Below are 23,962 nucleotides of genomic sequence, written 5' to 3'. Positions count from 1 at the left end.
GCAAAAAAAAAAAAAAAGCAAATAATGGAATACAATTAAAAAAAATTAGTTGAAAGTCTAGCAGCAAAGCAATTAAGTGAGGATATATTTACTAATATAAACAAAGGGAATATTTGCAACTACAAGGTGAAGCCCCAACTACCTTAGATCTACCGACACAAATAAAAATTAAAATTCTCTCTAAAAAAAATATTCTGGTTATTTAAAATAGGAGTAAAAGCCATTGCTACCTGATGAACTACCTAGGCTAAGTTCCTGAAACAGAGACAGGGGGTCGCTATTCTTTTTTGCCTGCTCAGGAGGGGGCTTGGGCTTTGGCGGGGCCCGCAGGGCACTCGCGTAGGACATGACGGGCTTGGTGGCGCCCGCAGGCGCCTGGCTGCTGTTGTTGGACTCCACGAGCTGCTTGTTGGGCATGAGCGGCGGGAACTGGCCCAGATGCTGCAGCACGCTGTAGTTGAAGGAGTTGGAGAGCGGGATGTTCTCGGCCTTCAGGTGCTCCTCGGCGCCTTTCACCGTCTTCGGCGGAGCTGCGGAGGGAGCAGAGAGGGTGGATTTAAGCGAGAGCAGCTGAGAAGGGCGACGGTTTGGAAGGTGCCCGCGGGGTGCGCGCCTGCGGAGCCGCCGACGCGGGACCCGCGCCTCTCGCCCGCACGCCGGCAGTGAGCGGCCTCCTGAGCGCATCGGCTGTAATTGAAATACTTGATCCACCGAGACAGCACAGAGAGTATTTCATTCTCCTTGCTTCATACCTTAATAGGCCAAAATTAAAATTTACGGCAGCATGCATAATCCATTCGCAAAGGGAACCTTGGGCTTCCGCCTGCTACCCAGCTAATTATCAATATTTTAGTCCAAAGGCATTCCTGCTAATTGATACGTTCTTGCTCCTTATTTAACAACTCCTGCAACTATTGGAAAAAAATATGCTTTCCACCGTACGTATAAGTGAATTTCCTGAATTCTAGTGAACTATCTTACTTTTGTCTTGGGAATTCACTGTCTTACATAGAGAAACTCCACTCCCGGGTGCATGTATAGTTTATATCTACTGTAGTCCAGGAGCTGGATATATTGTGTAATTATTTCAGTCTTCACGGGGTTGTTCTTAAAGTGCACAAACAATGATGTACTTTCAAATGGCTACAGAAGTAAAAACCAAAAAAAAAACAAACAAAAAATCCCCTAGTTCTTTTTAATAAAAACTCAAAAAGAAGAAAAAGCCTGGAAATAATAAAAGTTTAACACTCCAAAGACGACAATCAATGACAAGCAGGGCCAAAGGTGAAAATTAAATGTGGCAAAGGAATCTAACAGAAAAAAAAGTTGAACTGAACATAAGGAAGACAAGCTGTTTCTTCCATAAGCAGAAGAACAGTGGGATGCAAATCAAATTCTCAAATTGCCATTTAAATAGAGCCCACACGTGACAGCGCTGAGCAACCCCCAGCAGTTGGGATAAATCCCCCGTCTGCTGTAAATCCAAGGCTCCCGAAGCACGGCCTGTGCCGCGGCCTTCGGAGACGCACGAGCCCCCGAGCGGTGGGACCGCTCATTCCCAGGCAGCGGATGCAGGATCAGCTCAGGGCATCTTTGTCTCATGGATTTTTATTTCACGGATAAAGATCAACAGCAGCCAGAGACACTGAAGCTACTGGTGACTAAGCCTCAGCGTGAAAGAACAAGTTTGGCCTTTAAAGGTGATCACCACAGTCAATGCAGAAAAGCACAGCACCTACAAAAATGGTGATTTATTGGTATGAACTACTTTTTGGCAGGGGGAAGACTAAGCAGCAGTACTGCCTGGGCTACAGGAAGTACTCAAGCTCAGCAGGATTCTTCAGTAGACATTTGCAACGTAGCAAAATCCTAATAATGGGAAAATAGAGCAAAGGCAACTGCTGCAAGCAACCTCGGAAGTGCAGACACAAGGCACTTTCAGGAGGCTTGCTGCAGTTGGGTTCAGAATTTGAAGAGAAGGCAGGAGGTATTTTGTGCAGAGAGAAAATGCTTTCCCGTGGGTGCTTACCGAGGAGCTCGCGGGGTGGTGCGGGGCGGCCAGGGCCAGAGCCGGGACCAGGGCCGGAGCCGGAGCCATTGCATGGAATGTTTGGGAAGGGGGCGGCCGAGGAGGAGGTCACCCACAGCTCAGGGGGCGAGTAGTTGAAAGAGGGCTGGGTACTGTGGTCCTGAAGCTCTTTACACTGACCAAGACTGTCTTGAGGAGTGCTTAATTCTTCAGAACAAGCCTGGACTGAACTAGAGGAAATTCTTCTTTGGTACAACGGCCTGCCTGGTCCTCTTGGTTCATACTGCAAAGAAAAACAAACAAACAAAAAAAAGATGACTTTTTGATCCTTTCATTCATGTATCATGCTATTTTTCCACAGCTTTATATATAAATCTACCTGCTATCACATCTTACAAAAGAAAGAACTCATTACATATAGAAAATATCCATTTCTAGGGGTCTGCTGTACACAACCACGTATTGCAATCATATTAGAGAGAGAAAATACACATAGCTCCAGCTGCACCTCCTCAGTTCTCATCTTCCCATCGACCTTTTTATCTTCCCATCCAATACAGTGAGTAGAAAGACACCCAGCATTTACAAAAAAGGTAAGGGGAACACAAAAACATACAGGAGCAAGGGAAAACAAAATCATGACAGAGGGAGGAAAAAACCAGCATCTTTGGCTTTTACGTTCCGAAGGACAAATGAAGGGCTTGTACAGCAGGGTTGGGCAAGCGTGCTCTCTCAGCTGAACGCTGCCTTTTGCATATGTACACGCAGCACAAATGCGCAGTGAAGTGTGTCCTCCCAAGAGGAATAATGAAAAGAACTTCAGCTGAAGCCACAGAAATTACTTGCTTCCATAAATCCTGCAGATGGAAAGGGCAGGAGTTCCTGCCGTCTTCAGGAGTTCCGATTTAAGGAGCCACTAAACCTAGTCAAGATTTCAAGGCATGCCCATGACGCTCATTTTTATTTGATTAAATGAAGCAGTTATTGCTTTCTTCTGCACTGAACTACCAAGAGTGCAAATGAAGGTAAAGCCATTGAAATAGATCTATAGTTGGTTAAAGGAAAAGTAAACATCCTAATGAAATGTCATAAAAAATTAGCCAAGCATATACAAAAGAACTTGCCCCATAGCTGTTATTATATTATCTACAAAAAATAAAGAAAGCAAAAAAAGAGTGCATGAAAGAAACTGTAAGATCTCATTACAGCTGCCACATTTTAATGATGTATCAGGGAAATACACTTGAATTCCTGTCATCACTTTCTCTTGAGGATACACGTTAAAAACAAAAACAACATACAGAAGTTACAGCCCAAATCAAAGTCTAAAGGTATCCTTTTTATTGAGTTTAATGGGTAATTTCACATTTTTGATAAGCAATTAGGAAGTTATCAAAGTTCTGGACACTTGCAAGTACAGACCAGACAGAATAAGTTAGGTATTCCCTTTGATATGCAGCTCAAATCTGGTTTGACTGTCTGCATGCAAAAGCTCATAAATCCTCATCTAGAAAATAGTCTAATACGGAAAAGATGACAACGATGTTTCAAAAAGGAATACGACATATTATCAATTCTCTGTCCTTAGCTTGTTCTCTGTTATAAATTATGTCAAAGGAAATTCTTAGCAGTTTTAAAGCTTTCCCATTTTTATACTAAAAGATACCTGCTCAAAGTCTTTGTTGTTTTAAAGACCATTCTTGGTCCTCATCACAAAATTATTTCAGAACACACTTAACTTGAAGCAAGAGATCCTACAGGTTTAGACAAAATTAACCACATCTTAAAATAAGGTGATTTGCACAATGTTTTTCTTACCAGCGGTGATTAACAGATTGAAATTGAAGGTGCATTAGAGGGTGCAGCATTAGAGGTATTTAGAAAAATAAGCACCAATTTATATGGGTACTGCTATATTTGATATCAGGATACTTCTGTGAGTGACATTCAAATACAGGCTTTGTGCAGTTACACAAAGCTCTGGCAGATGGTATAAATAACCATTCCCAATTCTTTCACAGACATTATACCTCGCACGTAACAACTTCTATTTTGTAAAACCTGCAACATCCCTGCTTTTAATGCATTTAAATAGGTTTAAACATGATGGAGAGGCTTCTGAAAGCATGTAATCAGCATGGGCATGTGTCAAGAACCCCATCTTCCAACAATATTAGTGAACCAGGATTCAAAATCCCACACTGCCTGAACTCCTGGAGCTTGTGAACTAACCACCATATTGTCTGACAAGGTTATCGATTCTTTTACTTACCTATAAGTATCCCAAATTAAAAACACTATTTCAGAATACATTTCAAAATTAGTAGCTTTGCACTGTCACACAGAAATTATTTATGAAATTCTGGATTTGAAATGAGTTCTAAAATACTAACAGCTATTACATGTTCACAGAAACCTGCTTCATATGAGCAATTTCTGTTAAAACACAACTAAGACTCTGTTTTGACTTCTTCATGAATTCTGTTCTATCCACTAGCTGAACCAGATCACTTAGAAACTTCCTAAGTCTCTTTCAGCATTTTTACAGCATTTGGCATTTCTGTCACATATTTGGAAAAAAAAAAAAAAAAAAAGAACTAAAATGAATTTGCACTAATTACGTAAAGACTCACTCTATTTGTCTTCAGATAGCAGGAGCTGTCAGAAACTCTGTCGGAATATTTATTAGTTTATTACTGCTGAGGAGCCATTGTTCTTAAGTCCCGCTGTACTGATGCATTAACTGTTGTCACAAAATATTAGATTTTATACAAGGTGGTATGGTTTAATGGACTGAGACAGAGAATTCCTAAATGTCTGGAACTAGATCTTACTACAACTCTAGCTAGGACTTTGAGGACTCTGTTAGCCTCTCTGAATCTGTAAAAGACAGAAATTTGTAAAATACAGTGGAATTCAATTTTAGATGTTTCACTTAGACACATAAAAAGTAAGATCTCTTCTACTTCCAAAAATCAAAAGATAATGAAATATGTATTATATGGGATAGTGATGAGCAAAGATGCCGCAGCTAGTGCAAAAAAGCTAGACAAAAATTTATCACAGGACAAACCACTTCATGAAGAAATACTGGATCACGTGCAGAAGTTTAAAATTACCTGAGTATTAATTCTGCCATTCTTGCTGCACAACCTGGCTGCTGGCTGCACAGAACTAACTGTCTGTGCTTCACACTGCTTAGCATTCTGCTTTTGAGGAGGGAATAATAATTCCTCTTCAAAACCCAAGGTGAACCAGCTGTACACACCTGCAGAGTCCAATCCCATAACGCAGACTTCTGGCTCGCAGAGCGACCGACAGCGACAGAGCCGGCTCTGGTGCCACAGGATTTGTGCTGGACCCACCTTCTTGCTACAAAGATGGGTATCTCTGCATTGGTTTCCAATATTCTGAGCTCCCCCAAAAGAGGGCTTTACAGTGGATCAGGTCAGGGTAGGTGGGATTTATTACAGTGGATTTTGTACCATGAAAAAGCAACTACATTGCTTCTGTCTTAAGCTAGTATGACAAGTAACACAGCCATACGCATCCTGTCTTAATACTGAGCCAACTGGAAGGCTGGTTCAAGCTGGCTTTCCAGCAAGCCATTTAAAATGTTTTCACCTGGGCCATGATTAACTTGCACTCCAGGTAAATGATCACCAGATATCTGACCAATGCTTACAAAAAATTCTGAGTAACCTTCTGTAACCTGAGACCTACTACTTGGTGCAGAAAATGTGGTACCTGCAGGGATGAGAACCGCAACCGTGCATGGAATCAACTGAGAAAACATACGGAAAAATTTTACCTCAAAGGAATTTCCAACAGGAGTTTTTAATATGTGAGGTATTTTGCACTCTTGACCATTTCAAAACATAACTTCATAACACAATGACACCACACATGCATAAGTAGACAAAAACCCCCTACCTCTTCTAAGCTGTGGAGCGAAGAAGCAGATACTGCTCGAGATGTGAGTGGATGAAATGGCTCCTGACCAACTGCATGCTGATGATTCTGTATTTGTATAAAAGGGTTTTGTTGTGATCTATGGGGCAATGGAGGTATACCATAATGAAAGCCCTGCCCCATTAGGTGATTCTGCTGTAGGTTAGCATAAGTCCATGATCCATCAGGTTGCAGGTATTTCAAGGGAGATGGGGTTATATGTTCAGATGGCATTGAGAAAGGGGGGTTGTATATTTGGGGTAAATGCTGCTGAAATGCTGGGTTACTGGGTATTTCAATGTCTCTGTTGTTTTCTGGGAAGTTAGGAAAGTGACCGCTGTGATTTGAGTTGCAGGAAGGAGAAGGGAGTGCTGGTGGGCTTCTGGGCTGAACTTGTCTGTATTGCAACAGTCTCGACTGAGGGGGTGGCATTTCAGCTAAGTCCCGACTTTCACTTTGATCACGGTGTGACAGTTCTCTGAGCAAATCCTGGAATCTGCATTGACAGAAAAAAAATGTTACCAGAAAAAAAAAAAAAAGCCATTTTGCTAAAATTCCACTCTTTTTAAGACTGAGAAAACTTCAAGCACAAAACACTGAATTTAAATTTAAATATCATCTTTGAGCTTACTGACCCCAACTTCAAAGGATGACTGCAAGCAATCAAAAATTAGGCACAAGAGGATTAATTGGCTAAAATACCTACCTGAATCATCTCAAAGTTTTAAGAACTTGAGATTTTCTTTTCAGTCACAAAAATCAAGTTTTTGTTATCTCTTAAGAGACAACTGAAACTTTCTGACTTTATTACACAAAGTGAAAAACTCAAAGTAGTTAAAGAAAACTTGAACTCCTTAGAAGGCAAAAAAACAGAACAATCCAGGATTTCCCTCGCTTGTAGAATATACGTTCCAACTTCAAAAGGTTGAGAATGTTCAATTCAGAACATTATAGAGTCAGGTAAGAGAGCATTTGGAGGCTTTACCATGATGATAACATCTGAGATGTAAAATAATTGCAGCAGAGGCTGACAGTAATCAGAGAAAATTTTAAAATCTAGTCTTTAAAATGTATGTGATTGTCAGCATTATCCACAGGAACCATTTACCTGTTTATGTTCAATAGCTTCATTTCTGTCTTCTAACTCTCCATCTCAAAACTAGGCACATTTTTTTTTAAACCAGCAAAAGCTTTTTGAAAATGAAGAAAAATTTAGGTTTCATTGGTGAAGAGTGCTGGGAGGGAGGCATTTGTTGTGCTTCACTTTTGCAAGTGCAGAATTCTAATACTGCTTTTATTACTAATTCAATTGGAAGAATTCTCAGCTTAACACGCTTTAAACTACACCCAGATGCTTTTTTATAAATACTACAAAACTGTTACTCTCTATCCATTTCCTATTCCATAAATACAGCACTGAGAAATTCCATAAATCTCTATCTCCTACTACAGCTTTACTATTCAATACACTAACAGAAGAGTGAGTAACACAGAATATAACTGCCTGCCACATTAACCCTCACAATAACAGCAGGACTTCATAATATCTTTAAGTTACAGATAACGTGCCTCTGTTCAATTTTATAGAAAAAATGAGGATTCACTAAAGGAATACCTTGTATATGTTGCCTCTGTTTCATCTTCTGGGTTACCGGCAAGTTTCCAGTTTGCCTTAACTTGCTGCTGTTGATGCAATCCCACGGGCTGCTGGGGCAGAGGCGGTAGGTGAGGATGGTGATGGTGTTGATAGGGAATGCTGCCTTGGCTGAGATAGGCATTGTGTTCATTCCACTGCTGTAACCTGGCTTGTTGCTGCTGCCTTATTGTTTCCAAAGCTACATTTCCATGTATACGATCTGCAAAAGGAAGTTTTAAAAGTTATCTAATGCTTATTAAAGATCTTCCTGTCAAGAGCAAACGGAAAAATAAACAAAAATTTTTACAGCATATTTCAGGGCCTATTATATATGAACTTCATTCCACTGCATAACCTGGTTGTTTAAATCATACAGAAAATTCTATAAACATGAATCTTTTAATAAAGTGTTGAATATTCAAACATGCCTTAAGCAGCAAATTATGCTCAATGACATTACTTATGGAAACTAACCCAACAATGACCCAATTCACAGCAATATGCCTGGAAAGGTAAATACTTTCTTCAGTTTCACCTCAGGGCAATTAGAATTGCAGAGTCTGAATTTAACTAAAAGAAGGGTCACCTACCTAGAGTGTCCCCTATGGGCATTCCTGACGGATTCTCTTCAATGAAGTTGTTCAAGTGGGTTGGCAGAACTGGGTTGTGGGGTGCAATTGGCCTCAAAGGATTAGTGACTTCTTGTAACATAGGTGGGGGGTGTTGCTCTGAAATCACAGCATCTACAGCAGGAGAATGTGGTCGGTGAGTAACTGGGTTATTAAAAAAAGACTGGCTGGGACCTGCCTGGTAAGCAGGGGAAAGCTGCGAAGGCTGCGGAGGCTGCTGATTCAAATGATTATGCTGCTGAACTACCTGGCTTTGCTGGGGTGGCAACTGGGTTTGCTGGTCAGGTAAATGGTTTTGTTGTTGACTTAAAAGGTTTTGCTGCTGTTGCAGAGGATATGGCTGCCTTGGTATCTGTGACAGATGCTGGAAGTGGCGATTGGGAACCGCATATTGGGAGTGGGGAGGGGTGAGATGGAGATTCAGCTGCCTGGGGTTAAGATTATCTTTGCGATGAAATTTAGCATTAGGATAACCAACACTGGAACGGGACTCCGGGCTTCTGTTCTGAGAATTTGCTTCTAAGTCAACCTAGAAAGAGAGGATGGAAAAAAAAAAAATTACCTTAAAAAAAAAAACCATGACAGTAATGCACAAATTCATTTTAAAAATGAATAAGTTTGTAAGACTTCTGTGGGATGAGGAGAGCACACGTTCAATATCTTAGAACCATTCTTTATTTAAAAACAAAGATATTCAGCAGGAGTTCACATCCACTTGAATTCCTTCGTGTTCACTTATCACTTTTCTTTTTTCCTCTCTTGTAACTAATTCTCCTATCATTATTCTATTTACTGAAAACTAAGAAAAAAATACCAAATACTTTCTTTTCAGGCTTCTATATGTGAACTGAACACCGCCACCACCAAATTTCATTCTGCAACTACTATTATTGCAGAGATCATCTTATGATCATCTCTAATTTAGCTAATTACATGCAACTGTTAAGCCTTAAGGCTATTGTTTTCATTTCTAGGACACTGACACCAGATATTTAAAAGAAAAAGTAATCCTCTATTTGTCCATTTTAGATTATCACTCTTTTACCCATTTGCATCTCCATCTGTAAGTTTAATACCCTACGGTCTGCAATCATTGTAAGCCTCTTCTCTTGCTCATCTTCCTTCCTAGCAGATTGTTTATCTCTAGTCACACAGCATTTTAATTGAAATTTCCATTAATTCCTAACATTTCAAAGACACTACAATTCTCTTTTATGTCAGGTATAAGCTTACTATGTACAAACTAATACAATTTTTAAACAGTTTAAGAACAAAAGACTTCTTTGCAAACACTTACTTGACGGTGAAGCCCCAACAATTGGTATTTACCTCAACAAAGGGTTTAAAAAGTCAATTCTATAATATTAACTTTTATTTCAACCCTGGACAAGAAGAAAAGGGATCTAATGTCACTCAATACATATTAGAGAATAGTACTGATGGTTTATCCTGGAATAGAAATGCAACTATGACAGGAAGTTTTGATAAAAAGGAATAAAACAAAGGTATGTGAGGAGCTCAAAGACAGCTGAACAGCATCTCTCCTTGAAAAGAACAGAAGAATACCTAGAACAGAGGGAATATTAAAGCGGGGGGAAAAAAAGCAAACCAACCTGTTTGGATTCCACAGGTTTCTTCTCAGGTGTCCGAATTTTAGTGATTTCGGGTCCAGAATTGTTTTCACTTTTACCTAAAAACATTTAGCAAATTAACTAACTGGTTTTAATGGAAAAAAAAAAATTTTGTTTCGCAGATCCCTCCAATTTAAACAGAAGAAGCAAGAAACACCCCTCTGCATTATTTCTTTCTGCAATTTCAAACTTCTTCAAAGGAATTTGCAATGCAATTTCAGCGACTCACCATTTCGACTTTGTTCATGTTGCTCCTTGTCCTGATGCTGAAGCTGCTGCTGCTGTTGTCCTATGCTAACTGGTGAGTGATGTCCCAGGCCATAAGGTATAGGGGACCCCCGCCCATGCGCCTGTAACAGGTTCATATTATATGCCATAGCTGCTTGATGAGTAATGATTCGAGGGTCAACTGCAAACCTACCCTGATACCCCGTCCATGGTACCTACGTAATAAAAAATAAGAGAGATGCAGTCTGTCAGGGTGCATTAAGGGAAGTGGTAAGCACATTGATATAAGATTGCTAACAAGAAGTCTTCCATCCATCAGTATCTACTGTAACACATGGTTGCAGATAAAGTTGGAAAGGGAGAGCATTAAGGACAGGTCTAGTAGCAAGGGACAACACAGGAGAAATTTTGGAGGATTATTCAGGGCAGAAATGCCATGAGGACACCCACCACTCTTGTTTCAGCATTTTCAAGAAAAAAAAAAAAAAAAGAGAAAAGATCGATGAACAAATTCTCTGTTGATAGATTTTATATTCAATTCTTCTCTAAACAAATAGAAATCGGTGAAATTAAATAAAACAAATCAAAAAGAAATTATTTTATCTTAGATGAACATAATCATATTTTAATTCCTATTCATTTTAAGCAAACATCTTCCAAGCTATTCTTTTTTAAAATTAGTATTTCTCCTTGAAATGTGCACTTTGAACTTTAGCTGTAGGCTACTATTCCATCAGTAAAATCTCATATCATCTCCAATAAGCTTCTTTCTAAAGGAAGTCATCTCATTAGTACCTCATTCCTACCACTTCATCATTTAAAAATCCATCCTCAGGGAAGGTGAGCTTAAAATACTTATTTGTCATACATTTCTTTTGATTGGAAATACATAAAAATACATTATCTCTTAAAAATACAACAGAAATTTCTAAATTATCTTGGTTCAATATTAATATAATGCAAGCAAGCATGACAGATACAGCTGCTGGCCTTCTCACTGCATATAAATTTATCCATCAAATTCAGATTTCCAGTAAACTAGGAAAAAGAAGAATTGCTTGACCTAGCAAAGAAAGCCAATCTTTTGCTGCCAGCTGATCGAAGACATCAACTGAAACAGGAGATCTTAACAGCAAGTCCCTGGACAGGAACCCTAAACTAAACTTCCCGAGAGGACAACTGCAGCTATTACAAAAACAAATGAACTAAGCAAAACTCTAAGCAGATGCTTAGGATTCTGGATGGCGTATCCATCTACAATCCATGCGTGGGCTGAATATCTTCCCTAAAGCTTTCAGGAGTCGTGAAGAATCATGTTACTCCACTCATCCTTATTCTATAGTCTCTGTCCTTTCTCCCTGCTTTCCTCTTGGAATATGTGACTCGGTAATAGAAATTAATCCCAGGCTGTAGTCTAAGAGGCCTGATTAAGCATCTTAGTTGTGTTCCTAAGTGCCACAGAGAAAGTAATTTGATTCACGGTGACGTTCTGCAAGGGGAAACCATCCCATTTTACTTATTCTTCATATCACTTCAAGCATGTTACATTGAGTTATCTATGATCAAAGCTGGTTATTTTAACTGTATGAAGTCAATCAAGAGAAATAAGCTTCATCAGAATTGCCTATGCCTCCCCAATGATTAAGATATGGACTAGACAATTAATTCAGATGCAGATGTCTCAAGTCAGACGAGGCAGATCCCACTGGTGTGTCTATACTTACAGCTGAAAAACACCACCAAATTGCATTAACATGAAATTGCTTTTAGCGCGCCTGCTATTATTTGTGGGAGCACCATTTTAAGTCTTCATTTACTGGTCGTCTTTTGCACAGTCACTCCTAGAGGTAGCTGCACCCAGGTATTTGAACTGAAGTGCTGGAAAATTGCAAAATATTCGCTAACTGTTCTTGGCATTCATTTTTATACATACAATGAATGGACAAAAAAACAAACAAACAAAAAACCAGAATTCTTACAGGCAAAGGCACAGACATGACCATGTTTCCTCCATAGACAGCAGGTACATATAGAATACTTGTCCCAGTGTGTGGATCTATCCTTTGAACAGGACTTGGAGATTTCCCCAGGTTAGGGTGAGGTCCCAGAGGAGGAGGGGGAGGAGTATATGCTCGGATGGGATTTCCAATTAGGACAGAAGGGTTGGGCTGAACTGAAAAATAAGGAAGATATAAATAGAAAAAGAATATAAAGACCATCTATTTATTTGTTATTTATTTGTTTCCTTTTTTTTTTTTTTTTTTTTTTTTTTTTTTTTTTTTTTTTTTTTTTTTTTTTTTCTTAATAGCATTCGTCTGTGCAAAGCATTAGGGCAAATCTCATTACAGGATAGGTCTGATACAGCTGGAAAATGCACTAATTACAGAACAAATCCTGTATGCCATTCCAGAAATTTGAAAAGGGAGGAAATAGGAGTTGAGATATAAAGAAACAGGTAGCTGGTAACTATTAATTAAAGAGCATCCCACAGCAATAAAACAAGCAAATAGTCATAGAGAATAATGCTCCTTTCTTAAACAGGAAAGAAGAGCTTTAAATGAAGGCTTTTTAAATTAACAACAAAAACATTAAGCTGTTAGATATTACCTTGCAAAAATATTACGAATAATATGTGATATGTGAAAGCTCAATATAAGCCCAAAATATATAATGGCAAAGGCACTATAATGTTTCAGCTTTTATAGCGTAAACAGACCGGTCTAGTATTTTATGTAACGGATTTCAAACACTACCATTTTTAACGGGCCAGTGCCTAGGCTGTGATAAGGCTCAACATCTGCAAAAGGAGAGCCCAAGAAATACCTAATATCTATTTACCAGCTTGTAATCTGTTTCCCAAATGCACACAAGTAGTAAAAGGCTTTCAGAAAACAGACCAGATAATCAGTTCAGGTTACTATCTACTTCACTGAAGTCAAATCTGTGCAAGCTCGGAGAACTTTAACAGCAGGTACTTACCAATTCCATCGGGTGGGAAATGGTCATTCTGGTTATGATGGTGGACCTTGCCCTTCAAAGGGAAAAAAAATAGTAGTGAAGTTTTGCAGACTTAAGTCAGACATTTTTACTTCAAGTGAGCAAAATAACTGAATTAAATACAAAGCAGGATTCAAAAGCAGTTAGGCTAAACATTTTATCCTTATGTATTTAACGTCCTATTCCAATTCACAAAGTTGGCTAATACCACTAAGGCAACATTCCCTCCCTGCAGGGCTCTTTGTTCACCTTTCCCCCCTAAGGCCTGATCACAGACACAAGAACAGTGACAAGGAGCTGCTTTGGGTTTCCTTTCTCATCTGTTTATCGCCTGTTGTCTCAGTTTTACAGAGCAGCACCCAGTATCAACCTTGGAGGGAAGATGCAGCTATTCCTCCAGGTTGCTGCTAAACCTTGGATGCAAAGCAGCTGACACTAGTTTTACTTTACTGCTCCAGCCTCCTTCACAATTGCCTCCCTATCTCATTTGTATCTGCACTTTTAGCTCTTGGCAACTGCTACCCAAAAAGAGTAATATAGTAGAGTCAAGGATGAGACTCCTCGGGGGAACCTGCTTTTCCTGGGTGAACTGTACGGGAGAAAGGAGGCCAGTCACACTGACTTATCCCTCCTACGCGCTCAGGAGTTTACAACAGCAACTAAGTAGTTAATATTAATAAAATGTGAGCACATATTCAAATGTCATATGTTCTTAGAGTCATTTGCAGAATGGGAATGCTTTGCTTAATGTAGACCTAAATACATTCACAATTTTAAAATAAATCTTAAAAGCCTTTGATGCTGCCAAAGTTTTCTCTCTCAGGAGAAAAGCTAAGGCAGGTTTCCAGCGGCCTGAGCAAATTAGTGAAGGTACAGACAGGTGCTGTGACAATGCTGACTCATACATAAACTCATACATAAACCAGATTAAAGAGATTGTCTCTGAATTTCCTCCCCCTTTTAAAAGGGAATTAATCAAAAATAAATAAAAATTACTTTTCATTACATCACTTAAATAAAAGAAGCCTCTTTATTCACTAGGAGAACGAGACTCAAACTAAGTCAAAACTCAGAGAAGTGACAAGCTAAAATGTCTAGGACGCTGACTTATCTCAGTCAAGTGTCTGAATCTCAGCCAAAGCTGGAACACAGGGAAGCAGAAGCAGGTAGGAAAAGCTGTACAAATCCAGAGCCTGATTTGCTGTATCTTGACTACTTTGTGGTAGCGTCATCCTTGTCCACAACACCCATGTCAATAAGGGTTGTGTCCATCAGACTCCATCACCCTCTGCACTTGCACTCTCCTCTCTGCCACCCAGCAGGCCAGTCCTGGGGCAAACCAGCATCCTACTGCTGTTTGGCTCTCAGAGAGCGACAGTGACAGGACCAAAACTATTTTTTTTTTTAAATGTAACAATAAAAAAAGAGGTTCTTTACAACTTTAAATGAGTTCAAGAGCAGTTCTGCTGCACAAAGTGCTATTTTTGCAGTATCACACTTGGATAAATATCAAGCTAAACCCTGAGCTGCACAGAGGTCCATAAACTCTCCACACAACATTGTATTTGGAGGCTGTTGCTCCCATTTTTTCCAGCGCAGAACACATCAGCACCAGGTTTTCAGCCTTTTGTCTCTTAATCTAAAAATCATAGGGAGAGAGCCTAAAATAAGCAAAACTTTAGAAGTTAAAAAATCTTTTAAAATGCTTTTAAAACTTCAACGAGGTGTATTGCTCATCATAACCATTTTCTGTGTGGTTTAAGCATTACCTGCTCACTTTAATTCTGTCATTCCACATGCTAGCTGTCAATTACATTTGAGGAGAAGAGATTTTAGTATAATTATGATATAGGTAGCTAAAACACTTCAGATTTTAAATTGAAATGGCAGTTTGAAAGTATGTCTTCTCACTGCTACATCACATGTGCTTGGTTTACTATCAAACTGGGTGAAAAATACACAGAACTATTTGCCAGTCCTCTGTGTTATTTTTTTAAATTAAAAATACATTCATTTTCAAATATTTTCATTTTGCTATAGAGAACAAAAACACTAATACAGTCTGTTTTTATTATTAATTAAAATACATTCACAGCTGAAGCACTCATGAACAAGTAAGCAGAAACAACTATTTAAGACAACAATAATTTTTTAATTTGAGGTTTTCTCTAAGCCTGGTGTTTTGACACATTGCTAGCTGCTTTAGAAATATGGTGTTCATTTCAAAGAGAGACAAAGAAACACAAAAATCTCTTTTAGGAAGGACTGCCAAAGGGAAAGCTTCCCTTTTTGTGCTGTCAAAAACTCTGTGGTATATCATTCTTTTAAATGATATAACCTGTTAAAATGCAAAGTTACGGAAAATACTAAGCAACTTCTGGCTCTTATTTTGTTTACGCCCTGTGACTGTTCGTGTCCACATGTTGTTTGAGTCTGAGCACAAGCTGCTTGGTGCTGAGTTTTGCACTGGCTTTTTTTAAACCATGAGGCCAAGATCTGTGACGGGAGTTCCTCAGTGCCATTATGACACAGTCTGCGAACAAGTCAAAGGGACCCCAGGCTTGTATTTTAGTATGAGATCCAGCCTGACCAGTCTCAAAGTATTGCTAAATACCAGGCAATAACAAACACCAGGCTCTTCATCTGAAATTGCTGAGGATCCTTTCAGAATCTGCACTGATATCTAATTGCATAGATGCAGTTTCAAAACAACAGCTTGTCCAATAAACAGTTTATATCATTCCTCAACAGACATTTCTATATTCAATTCCTGACATAATTTGTTACCAGTGAACCTTTACCTTGGGTGGCGATTGCTGCTGTTTGGTAGTATTTGCTGAATGCTGATGTCGAAGAGCCCGGGGGATAAACTCAGGAGCCAGTGGGTTCAACACATACGTTTTCTTTAACTCCAAAGCTTCCAACTGAGCTTTGATCTGTTCAAATGTGATACCGTGAAGACTTTCATTCTCATGACATAGGGCAATAAACCTTTCCCAAAATTTCCTATGGAAACAATTTTTAGAAACAATAAAAAGGAGTAAGACTTAATGGCTGTAGTTAAAATTAAAGAGGATTTTATATAACCGAGTAGAGTTTATTTCTTCTATATGCTCATCTTACACACCAGGCCATGAATCCAGCAAGTTAATCTATGCATCTGAATCCCACAGCCTCATGCAAAGCTCCCCAGGCATTTAAGAAAGACATATGGGTCTTTCTGTGCATATCAGATTGCAACACTGAGTCTGTATCACATCTACTATTAATGTCATGGATGACTCCAACATAGAACTATTCCTTGAAGAACAAACACAGCAAGCTGTGCTTAAAATTTTGGAAAACACGTGATTTACAGAATTTATTAAAACTCAAAAAGCCACAAGCATTGCATAAGCTCCCAGTGATGATGAAACTACACAGGTCACTAAACTTCAGTGTCACAAATTTGAAAGTTGAGAGACACTCTCAGACCTACTCTTTTGAGACACAGAGAGAAGTGCTTTGCAAAATATTGATAAGACTGGGATGAAGCGAAACCCCAAAGCATCCTGCTTAATTGAGGCAGGAAATCTGAGCTGTTGAAGGTATATACCCATGTACCATTCCAATCAGCCCATTTGTTTCCCATAATCAAGGGCAGGAAGGGACCAGTGACTAGTGCTGCAAAAGCATCGGGCTTGCTTTGCTACATAAGGAGGAGAAACGGAGTGATTTGGGTTAATTTTGGTTTTCTAAGTAAACAAAAAGATGTTTTGAGAGATATTTAAACAATATCTTTACTCCTTAGGACCTCAATGCAAATTAAAATTAAATTACTGAGAAAAGCTTCCACATTTACTGTTAGTAAATAAAAATCCAATACTGTTTTGTTCACTAAAAGATGTCAAATAAAGCTTGAAGATGATATAATGTATTTCCACCATACATAAATAATTTGTACAGATGCCAAGACAGTAATGGTGTTTATTTCAGGTACTTTCCCAGACCTTTAGAGAAAACAGTGAAGTTCATTTCGTAAGTATCACATCAGTCTGCACACAAAAGTGTACTTTAAAAATGACAGATTATTTCCTTATGAACAAGAAATAAAAATCTAACGAACTGCTCAGTAATAAAGTGAGACCAATAAGGAAAGCCTGCTACTGCAGTGTTGGCTCCTCAAAACTTGTAAAATTAGCATAGAGCTATCTCTCACTTTAACAGGAACGTCACATTTTGCTGCGTGGCTGTCATTTTTGCAACTTTCTTGCAAGAACACTGTAATGTTAATGATCTATTTAACAATCCGAAGTAGCTACCCCTAAAAGTCCATCTTCAGTTGATTTGTATAAGCAAACAACACTCTCTTAAAATGGAGCATGCAAGATGGCTCCTTCACTGCATTCTGCTGTGGGGCAAATATCTCCTGCAAGGTTTTAAGCGAGGATTTAAAACCAAAATGAAATTTTTGTTGGGATGTTTTAATGATGCAATTCCCTCCGATTAATCAATTCAGTCACCAAACCTACTGCCAACTACCATAAGCCCACTGAGACTTACAGACTTTTGCTGAAAGTGTCCCTATGCACAGGGTGCTTGTACTAGGGTGCAAGAACAGAGAATAAAACACTGCTTTGTCGTACGGGGCTCTCAAGTTTAAAGGGAGTGTCTGCCAAAACAGCCCTGTCGCCTCTGATTGTAACACACAGAAACGTAATGATTACCCAGGGCGTACTTCACAGAGCTCTCTACAACCATCTTTACAGATTCCTGACTCCTTTTGACAGGTATTAGAATATTTATAAAATTCAAGTACTCTAAACTTTTTTTGAGGTCTGCTTTTCCTAACGAAATGTCACTTCTTTCAGACTTCTATCCTTCTGCCATACTAAAAAAGAAGCATCTTCCCAGCGTGCCGGAGCCCCTACAGCACTATTTTCAAAGAGTGAATGTTCAATTATTCAGTGAAACAAGACAATGGCGTATTAAAAGCAAAGCCTGAGATACATCTTAATAAAGCTCCAGTGCTGCTTGTTTCTTAATTATCTTTTTGTTGTGCAATTTCCAACAGAGTATATGTAAACAGCTGCTGGTCCCAGAAAGGCAGACTGGATCCCTAACTGCTGTGACCGTAGTGCAGGTTCTCTGCTGGTAGCCTATGCTTTTATTTTAGCAAGTTTTCGCATGCCCCACTGGAGCTACTTCGAAAGAGCCACTTCAAAAGATACTTCAGAGAAACCCCTGAGCTTTTGAAAACTAAGTCTCTTGCAGGTGTCTAATTTAAAACCCTCAACATTCAGACTTACGTGAACACTCAAGAGATTGTCTTCTCCACTGGGATTCATCAGTCACCAACAAAAACCATGCTCAGACACATAGAGAGCCCATAATGGTCCTACCTGGGGATCCTGCTCCCTGACTTAGTTGCTAACACTATGCACCGTGAACCCCACTGTGGGAAAGAGAAGTGCAGTTTACGAACTAGAGCCAATTTCTGCACAAGGGGATAAGAAATCTCAGGCAGAGAATCAGGGCGACCTCTGTAACCCAGTCATGTATCTCAGCAGCTTGAGCTGATGAACTGGAGACGGCACCAGGTGACTGCAACGGACTCTCAGCCTTTAGAAATCCGGGGCTCAGGGGCACAGAGCTCCTGCTGATCAGTGACTTGGATCCAGGCTACGTCTAAAACCAAGCAGGTAATGGGAAAGAGGAAGAAAATTGTAGGGATAGTTCTCTTTTAATAAGCTATTAGCATTTTAAATCAGATTACTACAGGAATATGCAATTATATTCTCACAGTGGCTCAAGAAGGTAAGATGCAGGGTGTATTTCATAAATGCAGTAAACAGAAGTTCTGGGTTGCATTTCAAATGTTCAATTCTGATCTTGAACACCACATCCATTTTCATCCCAGCCAAGGAATATTGCTCAGAAAAGTGAAATACAATGTAGATACAACAACTGACTCCTATGTATTTTTAGCTCTATTATAATAACGTAGTCAGTGCAGTGTTTCCTCTCTTCCAGAAACAAGCCTCAGGCTTTATCTCTGATCAGCTTAACATTTCAGCTCTTCCATCGAAAAAAAGAAACCTTTGAAGAACAAGTACTTGGTATCCTTAAATCAGTGCTTACATCTCTTATCATTTCTCACATTTCTTCATTTGCGTCTATAAAAGGATATTCACTCAAGTCCTATACAGTTTTTTCCCAGGTTCACAAAGACATAAAAATATATAAACAGCAGTTTTCAGCCTTCCACTGTCACATATCTGCCATAACATTCAACTTATATATATTACATTACATCCTAAAACTCTTTGAACTGCAAATTGTGTTACTTTCATTTACATGTAAAGTTCTGAAAAAACACCTGAAAATAAACGAAGGGTCTTCAATAGCTGCCATCAAGTTCAAATTAGAGTGTTAATAAAAACATAAAAGAATTTATCACTGAGCAGGTGGGAGATACTTCACCTTTTTTTCTTTGTAGGTTGTTCCACACAGTGACAATGCAACTCTGAATAAGCCAGTTAAAAGAGAACAACACAGAGACCAAAGAAGTGAGACTTGTCTACCCTTAGAGGATATTAAAATGCCCTGCCTCCCATGGGTAGTTCTACTCTCCTTGTAAAAAGATTTCCCTTCTCTTGCCTCTCCGCAACATTTTCTAATGAGAGGATGGAGCAACTGTTTCACGTGGCAAATCCCAGCTCCCAAGGAGGCTGTAGAAGGTGGCTCAAGAATTCCTGCATCACCCGCTGACACTGTTCATCAACACAAGCCTACTCAGGCTGAGGGTTGAGCCTAAGTGCAGCACGTTGGACAGCATACAAACCCCTGCAAGCTGGGAGCATAACCCCCAGGTTTCCATCTTTATGATAATTCTGTGGATGTATATGAGGAATTTTAATTTCACGGCACATTTCTTTTATGGATTTAAATGTATTGTGTCTTACTTAGCACCTAGAAGAAAATCCATGATTTTATTAAATTCATCAGATATAAACACGAGTTTTCTAGCATTCTGAGTCCTGTTTAACTAAGAAACATATAAAGTACCTGCATCTTCCAATGGAACATAAAGCAATGGGATCTCCCACCACAGCTACCAGGGATTGTGCTCTTGTAATGGCAGTGTTGAGAAGTTTGTAATTAGATAGAAAACCATAATCCAGATCTTCCGTTGAGTCCTCCAGTAACTGCTCTTTCCTTTTAATTGGTGTTTGCTTATGTTTGCACGTATGCCGCGTCCGTACTGTGCTGAGAAACAAAACTCTAAATTGTTTTCCTAAGAAGAAACAAAAAATAAATGAGATAATTTCAGCTACTTCTGCTAGTAATACAATCAGATCACTGGGCTTGCAGAGTTCGCACCTGGATATCCTGAAGGATTGATAGCTACCCTTCACATGTAGAGCTTTATGCAAGAATAATAAGATTTAAAAATTTTAGAAGACGCACTAAAAATAGCATTTTCTATTACAAGAATATCTCTTCTTTAAAACACTTATTTTTCACTGTGTTGCTAATCTCTCCAGAACTTTCTGAAATTCTGGTCATCTTTATAGTGTTTACATTCAGACAATAACAACTGTTGCACTTATTTTTCTATAATGGAAAAATTGTTCTGAACATTCTCGTTCCGTATTTTAGCAACTCTCTCAAATTCAGATAAATTCAGATAAGATTATGAAAGAACAAAACAAACCATCTACTGTCGCTCACTTACTTATCCTCCTTCGTTTATTACTGACTTAACTGCAACCTAGCAACATGCTGTGCCTACACAAAAATTCTTGTGTTATCAGTATGCTCCTATGCACAAATACCTAAGATTGCAGACCTCTTTTTGCAGAGTATTTTATAACTGCAAAAATCAACAGAACATTCTGAGGCTGAAATTTTGTCACATATTTATTTGAAACTCCATTTTCCTCCTTACAATAAATATGTATCAGTTCTCAATTCTTCCAGTAAATCAATTTACTTTTGAAACAAGCTTGAATTTCATTTTGAAGAAAAAGATCTTATATACCCTAGTTTATTGCTTTGGTTTACAATGTTGGAATAATCAGCATTCATGCCAGTTTCAGGCTATGTCACATCTCTAACACCAAACATTTTAAGATAATTTTAATAACTTTTGCCTAATTTGAACAGTCATACTTTTCATTTCCATATTCTTTTATACTTATAGCTCCTACTTACCCTGAACATTCAGCACTCTTTCTACACTGACATCAGACAGTCTTTTTTTCCGAAGCTCAGCCCGAATCCGGAACACTTGATCAGCATAGGGGGTTACAACCCCTATGCTGCCATCATCCAACTTGCCCCAGGCAACCGGCCATTTTCTTCTTAATTCTTCAACACGCTCCACTACCTCAAACACCTTAAAAGAAAGCCAGGAGTCTGAAAAGTACACTGCAAACACATAGCTTCTGCATATTGGGTTAGAATTAACACCATGTAGGGAAAGAACAAAGTTAAGACCAAAAAGGAAAAGTGTATTTTCCTGATTAATACTTAATGCAGGCACCACTGAATTGCCCTAGATGCCCTCATGTTAATGTTCATTAAGAGTCAGACAACAAAAAATTCTCCCTCATCATCTGAATTTCAGTCTTTCATATTGGTGTTCAAGCAGCTGTTGTCCTTCCTTTCTGCCTGTAGCTATTAATGACTCACAATTTTCTGCCAGTTACTGGGCTTAACAAGATATTTTAAGCCTTTCCACAAGTTTTTTTTTAATAGAAAAGCAATACCTTAATGAAAACAGTCAAGTGCCTTCATGTTTTCTCAGTGATGCATCCATAATGCATCTTTAAAGACTCAGATACTGCTAAACTAGCAAGTTTCTTATTTAAGTAGATATGTATAATAAAGAATGCATAATGAGTACAGCATAATGTATAATAAAATAAAGAATGCATAATGAGTACAGCATAACAACATGTTAATGCAACATGATCAACAAGACATGTTGACACACAGACCTTGGTATACTGTGCAGTGAACTTTGTTCCTAAACTGAAAATTAACTTCAGTTTAAATAAAATTACTCATAAGTTTAAGAAAAGGAAATTTTTTCATGTGAAGACATTAGTCTAGGCATCCTTTTGGCATGAAAATGGAGTTGGCTGAAACGCCCATAACTTGAGATGATTAGAGAAAAGCAACTTCTAGTTTGAAAACTATTGCCTTTTTTTTTTTTTTTTAAACTGAAAGGAAGATTAAATGTCACTTCTGAAGAATGTCTATAAATGTATATGAAACAAATAATTTGAGAACTGAAAAAAATTCATTGAAAAAAACACCCATTTGTGCATGATTAGTTAGACATTGATCTCAGATTTAAGCAACCATGAAATGTTATTCCAGAGGGCTCCAATCTGAGTGGGAACATTTCTACAACAGGCAAAAAATATCTAAGTTTTACTTTCACCTACAGTTTTTTTCAGTTGCTAAGATACATCCACCAAACTGTCACAAAAATTAGCAGGAGCAATACCCTGAAGAATGAATCTGAAAGAACTTGTAAGCAGCTTGCAAATTGCAAACAAAAAAAAAAAGATGATGAGTTAATGAAAGCATTTATTAGCTTTACAATGTGCACTTCTCCTTGTTTAGTAAACTTCCCCGTTACTCTTTCCTACTAGGGGACAATTTATGGGCTCTACAGCATAAGTCAACAGATTTCCAGGGCTGTTCAAGTATTAGTAAGTATATACTTGTGACATACAAAATCCCACCATGTAACAGATTTTAAAGAAAATATTCAAGGATAAAGCCAAAGAAGAGTTACCTCTGCGTTATTGTAAAATGCTGTACTATTTTTTTCTTGCACATCTTCGCCACGTGCTGTGAAGAAAGTCAGAGGGTAGAAGTCTTTGTGGGCTGGCTGCTTTCCACTTGCCATTAATTTGCCTTCATAGAAAAGTTCAGAAGTGTAGCTGCAACAAGGCAAAGCAAAGCACAACGTGGAGTCTACAAAGGATGTTACTAGTGAAATATGCAATCACAGAACACTTCCCAAGGAAGCAGAACCCACTGATAACTATTCAGCACCTCCAAATGATTTCTCTGAACATAGGGGTATTTCCTCATGATCGACAGAGACAAAGCAGAAAGGAGTTCTTGCTCAGCAGTTTTCCTGTCAAGTTGATGTCTTCAGTCTAAAGCTCAACCATGTTACTCACAACATTCTTACTAGTGTTTTACTCGGATGTTCTGGTAGCTTGAAATTGGATATCAGGGACTTATTTTCCACTCTGGACTATGGTCTAGACTATGGGCCTGGTTATGCCAGGTAGCACTTACAGGATAAAGTCAGTGAGGATTTCCTGGGTACTGAGTACAAAGCAAACCAAGGCTCCAGTGTCCAAGCAAGTTTTTCCTCAGTGGCAAGCTGTATTTACCCACCAGAAAAGTCAAAGAAACTGATAGCACCAATCAGTTCTCAAATCCAAAATCAAATTACAGTCAAGCAGCTCACTGCTGATCACAGCAGCAGCCTTGAACAAAAAGAATCTGTAACCCATCTCTGAAATGAGTTGCCCAAGTCCACTGCTGCCATAAGCAAGACTACCAGCTCCTTCTGCAAGCTGATCCTTAGTAACGAGCCTCCATTGAACAGCAAAACCCCATTTCTACAGACTGTTCTACTAATTACAGCTCCAAAGTCAGACTGAACTAATAGCTTGTTCTTTCTTTAATTTCATTTTGTCTCTTTACTCCACTTAGGCAGACATGATTAATGAGACCACCATGAATCATCATCTCTCACTTCTTTCTGTCATAAGCATCATGGTCCCATGTGTCAGAAGAAATTTCACATTTAAAAGAAAATAGACTTCAGACAATCTCTTCAATG

The 23,962-nt window shown here is 38.7% G+C and overlaps 1 protein-coding gene across 2 annotated transcripts in view; it reads right to left on the bottom strand.

The window, feature by feature from the left end:
* Window positions 1-11: 11 nt before the first annotated feature.
* Window positions 12-23,962, bottom strand: part of HELZ (helicase with zinc finger) — a 58,484-nt gene continuing 34,533 nt past the window's right edge. For both annotated transcript variants that reach the window (XM_026046883.1, XM_026046884.1), the window contains exons 18-30: window positions 22,895-23,042; window positions 21,298-21,481; window positions 20,149-20,377; window positions 15,903-16,107; window positions 13,084-13,135; window positions 12,084-12,277; window positions 10,106-10,319; window positions 9,859-9,935; window positions 8,207-8,774; window positions 7,596-7,836; window positions 5,963-6,476; window positions 2,030-2,312; window positions 12-530 (exon numbers count right to left, since the gene is read on the bottom strand). In XM_026046883.1, coding sequence (XP_025902668.1) covers window positions 199-530; window positions 2,030-2,312; window positions 5,963-6,476; window positions 7,596-7,836; window positions 8,207-8,774; window positions 9,859-9,935; window positions 10,106-10,319; window positions 12,084-12,277; window positions 13,084-13,135; window positions 15,903-16,107; window positions 20,149-20,377; window positions 21,298-21,481; window positions 22,895-23,042 — 3,241 coding nt within the window. In that variant the 3' untranslated portion in view covers window positions 12-198. The remainder of the gene's footprint in view (window positions 531-2,029; window positions 2,313-5,962; window positions 6,477-7,595; window positions 7,837-8,206; window positions 8,775-9,858; window positions 9,936-10,105; window positions 10,320-12,083; window positions 12,278-13,083; window positions 13,136-15,902; window positions 16,108-20,148; window positions 20,378-21,297; window positions 21,482-22,894; window positions 23,043-23,962) is intronic.

The sequence above is a fragment of the Nothoprocta perdicaria genome, unplaced genomic scaffold, assembly GCF_003342845.1.
Source record: "Nothoprocta perdicaria isolate Ctin4 unplaced genomic scaffold, notPer1 scaffold_46, whole genome shotgun sequence".
NCBI classification, from domain to species: domain Eukaryota; kingdom Metazoa; phylum Chordata; class Aves; order Tinamiformes; family Tinamidae; genus Nothoprocta; species Nothoprocta perdicaria.
The sequence above is the reverse complement of the archived record's forward strand: the minus strand, read 5'-3'. Positions and strand labels throughout refer to the sequence as shown.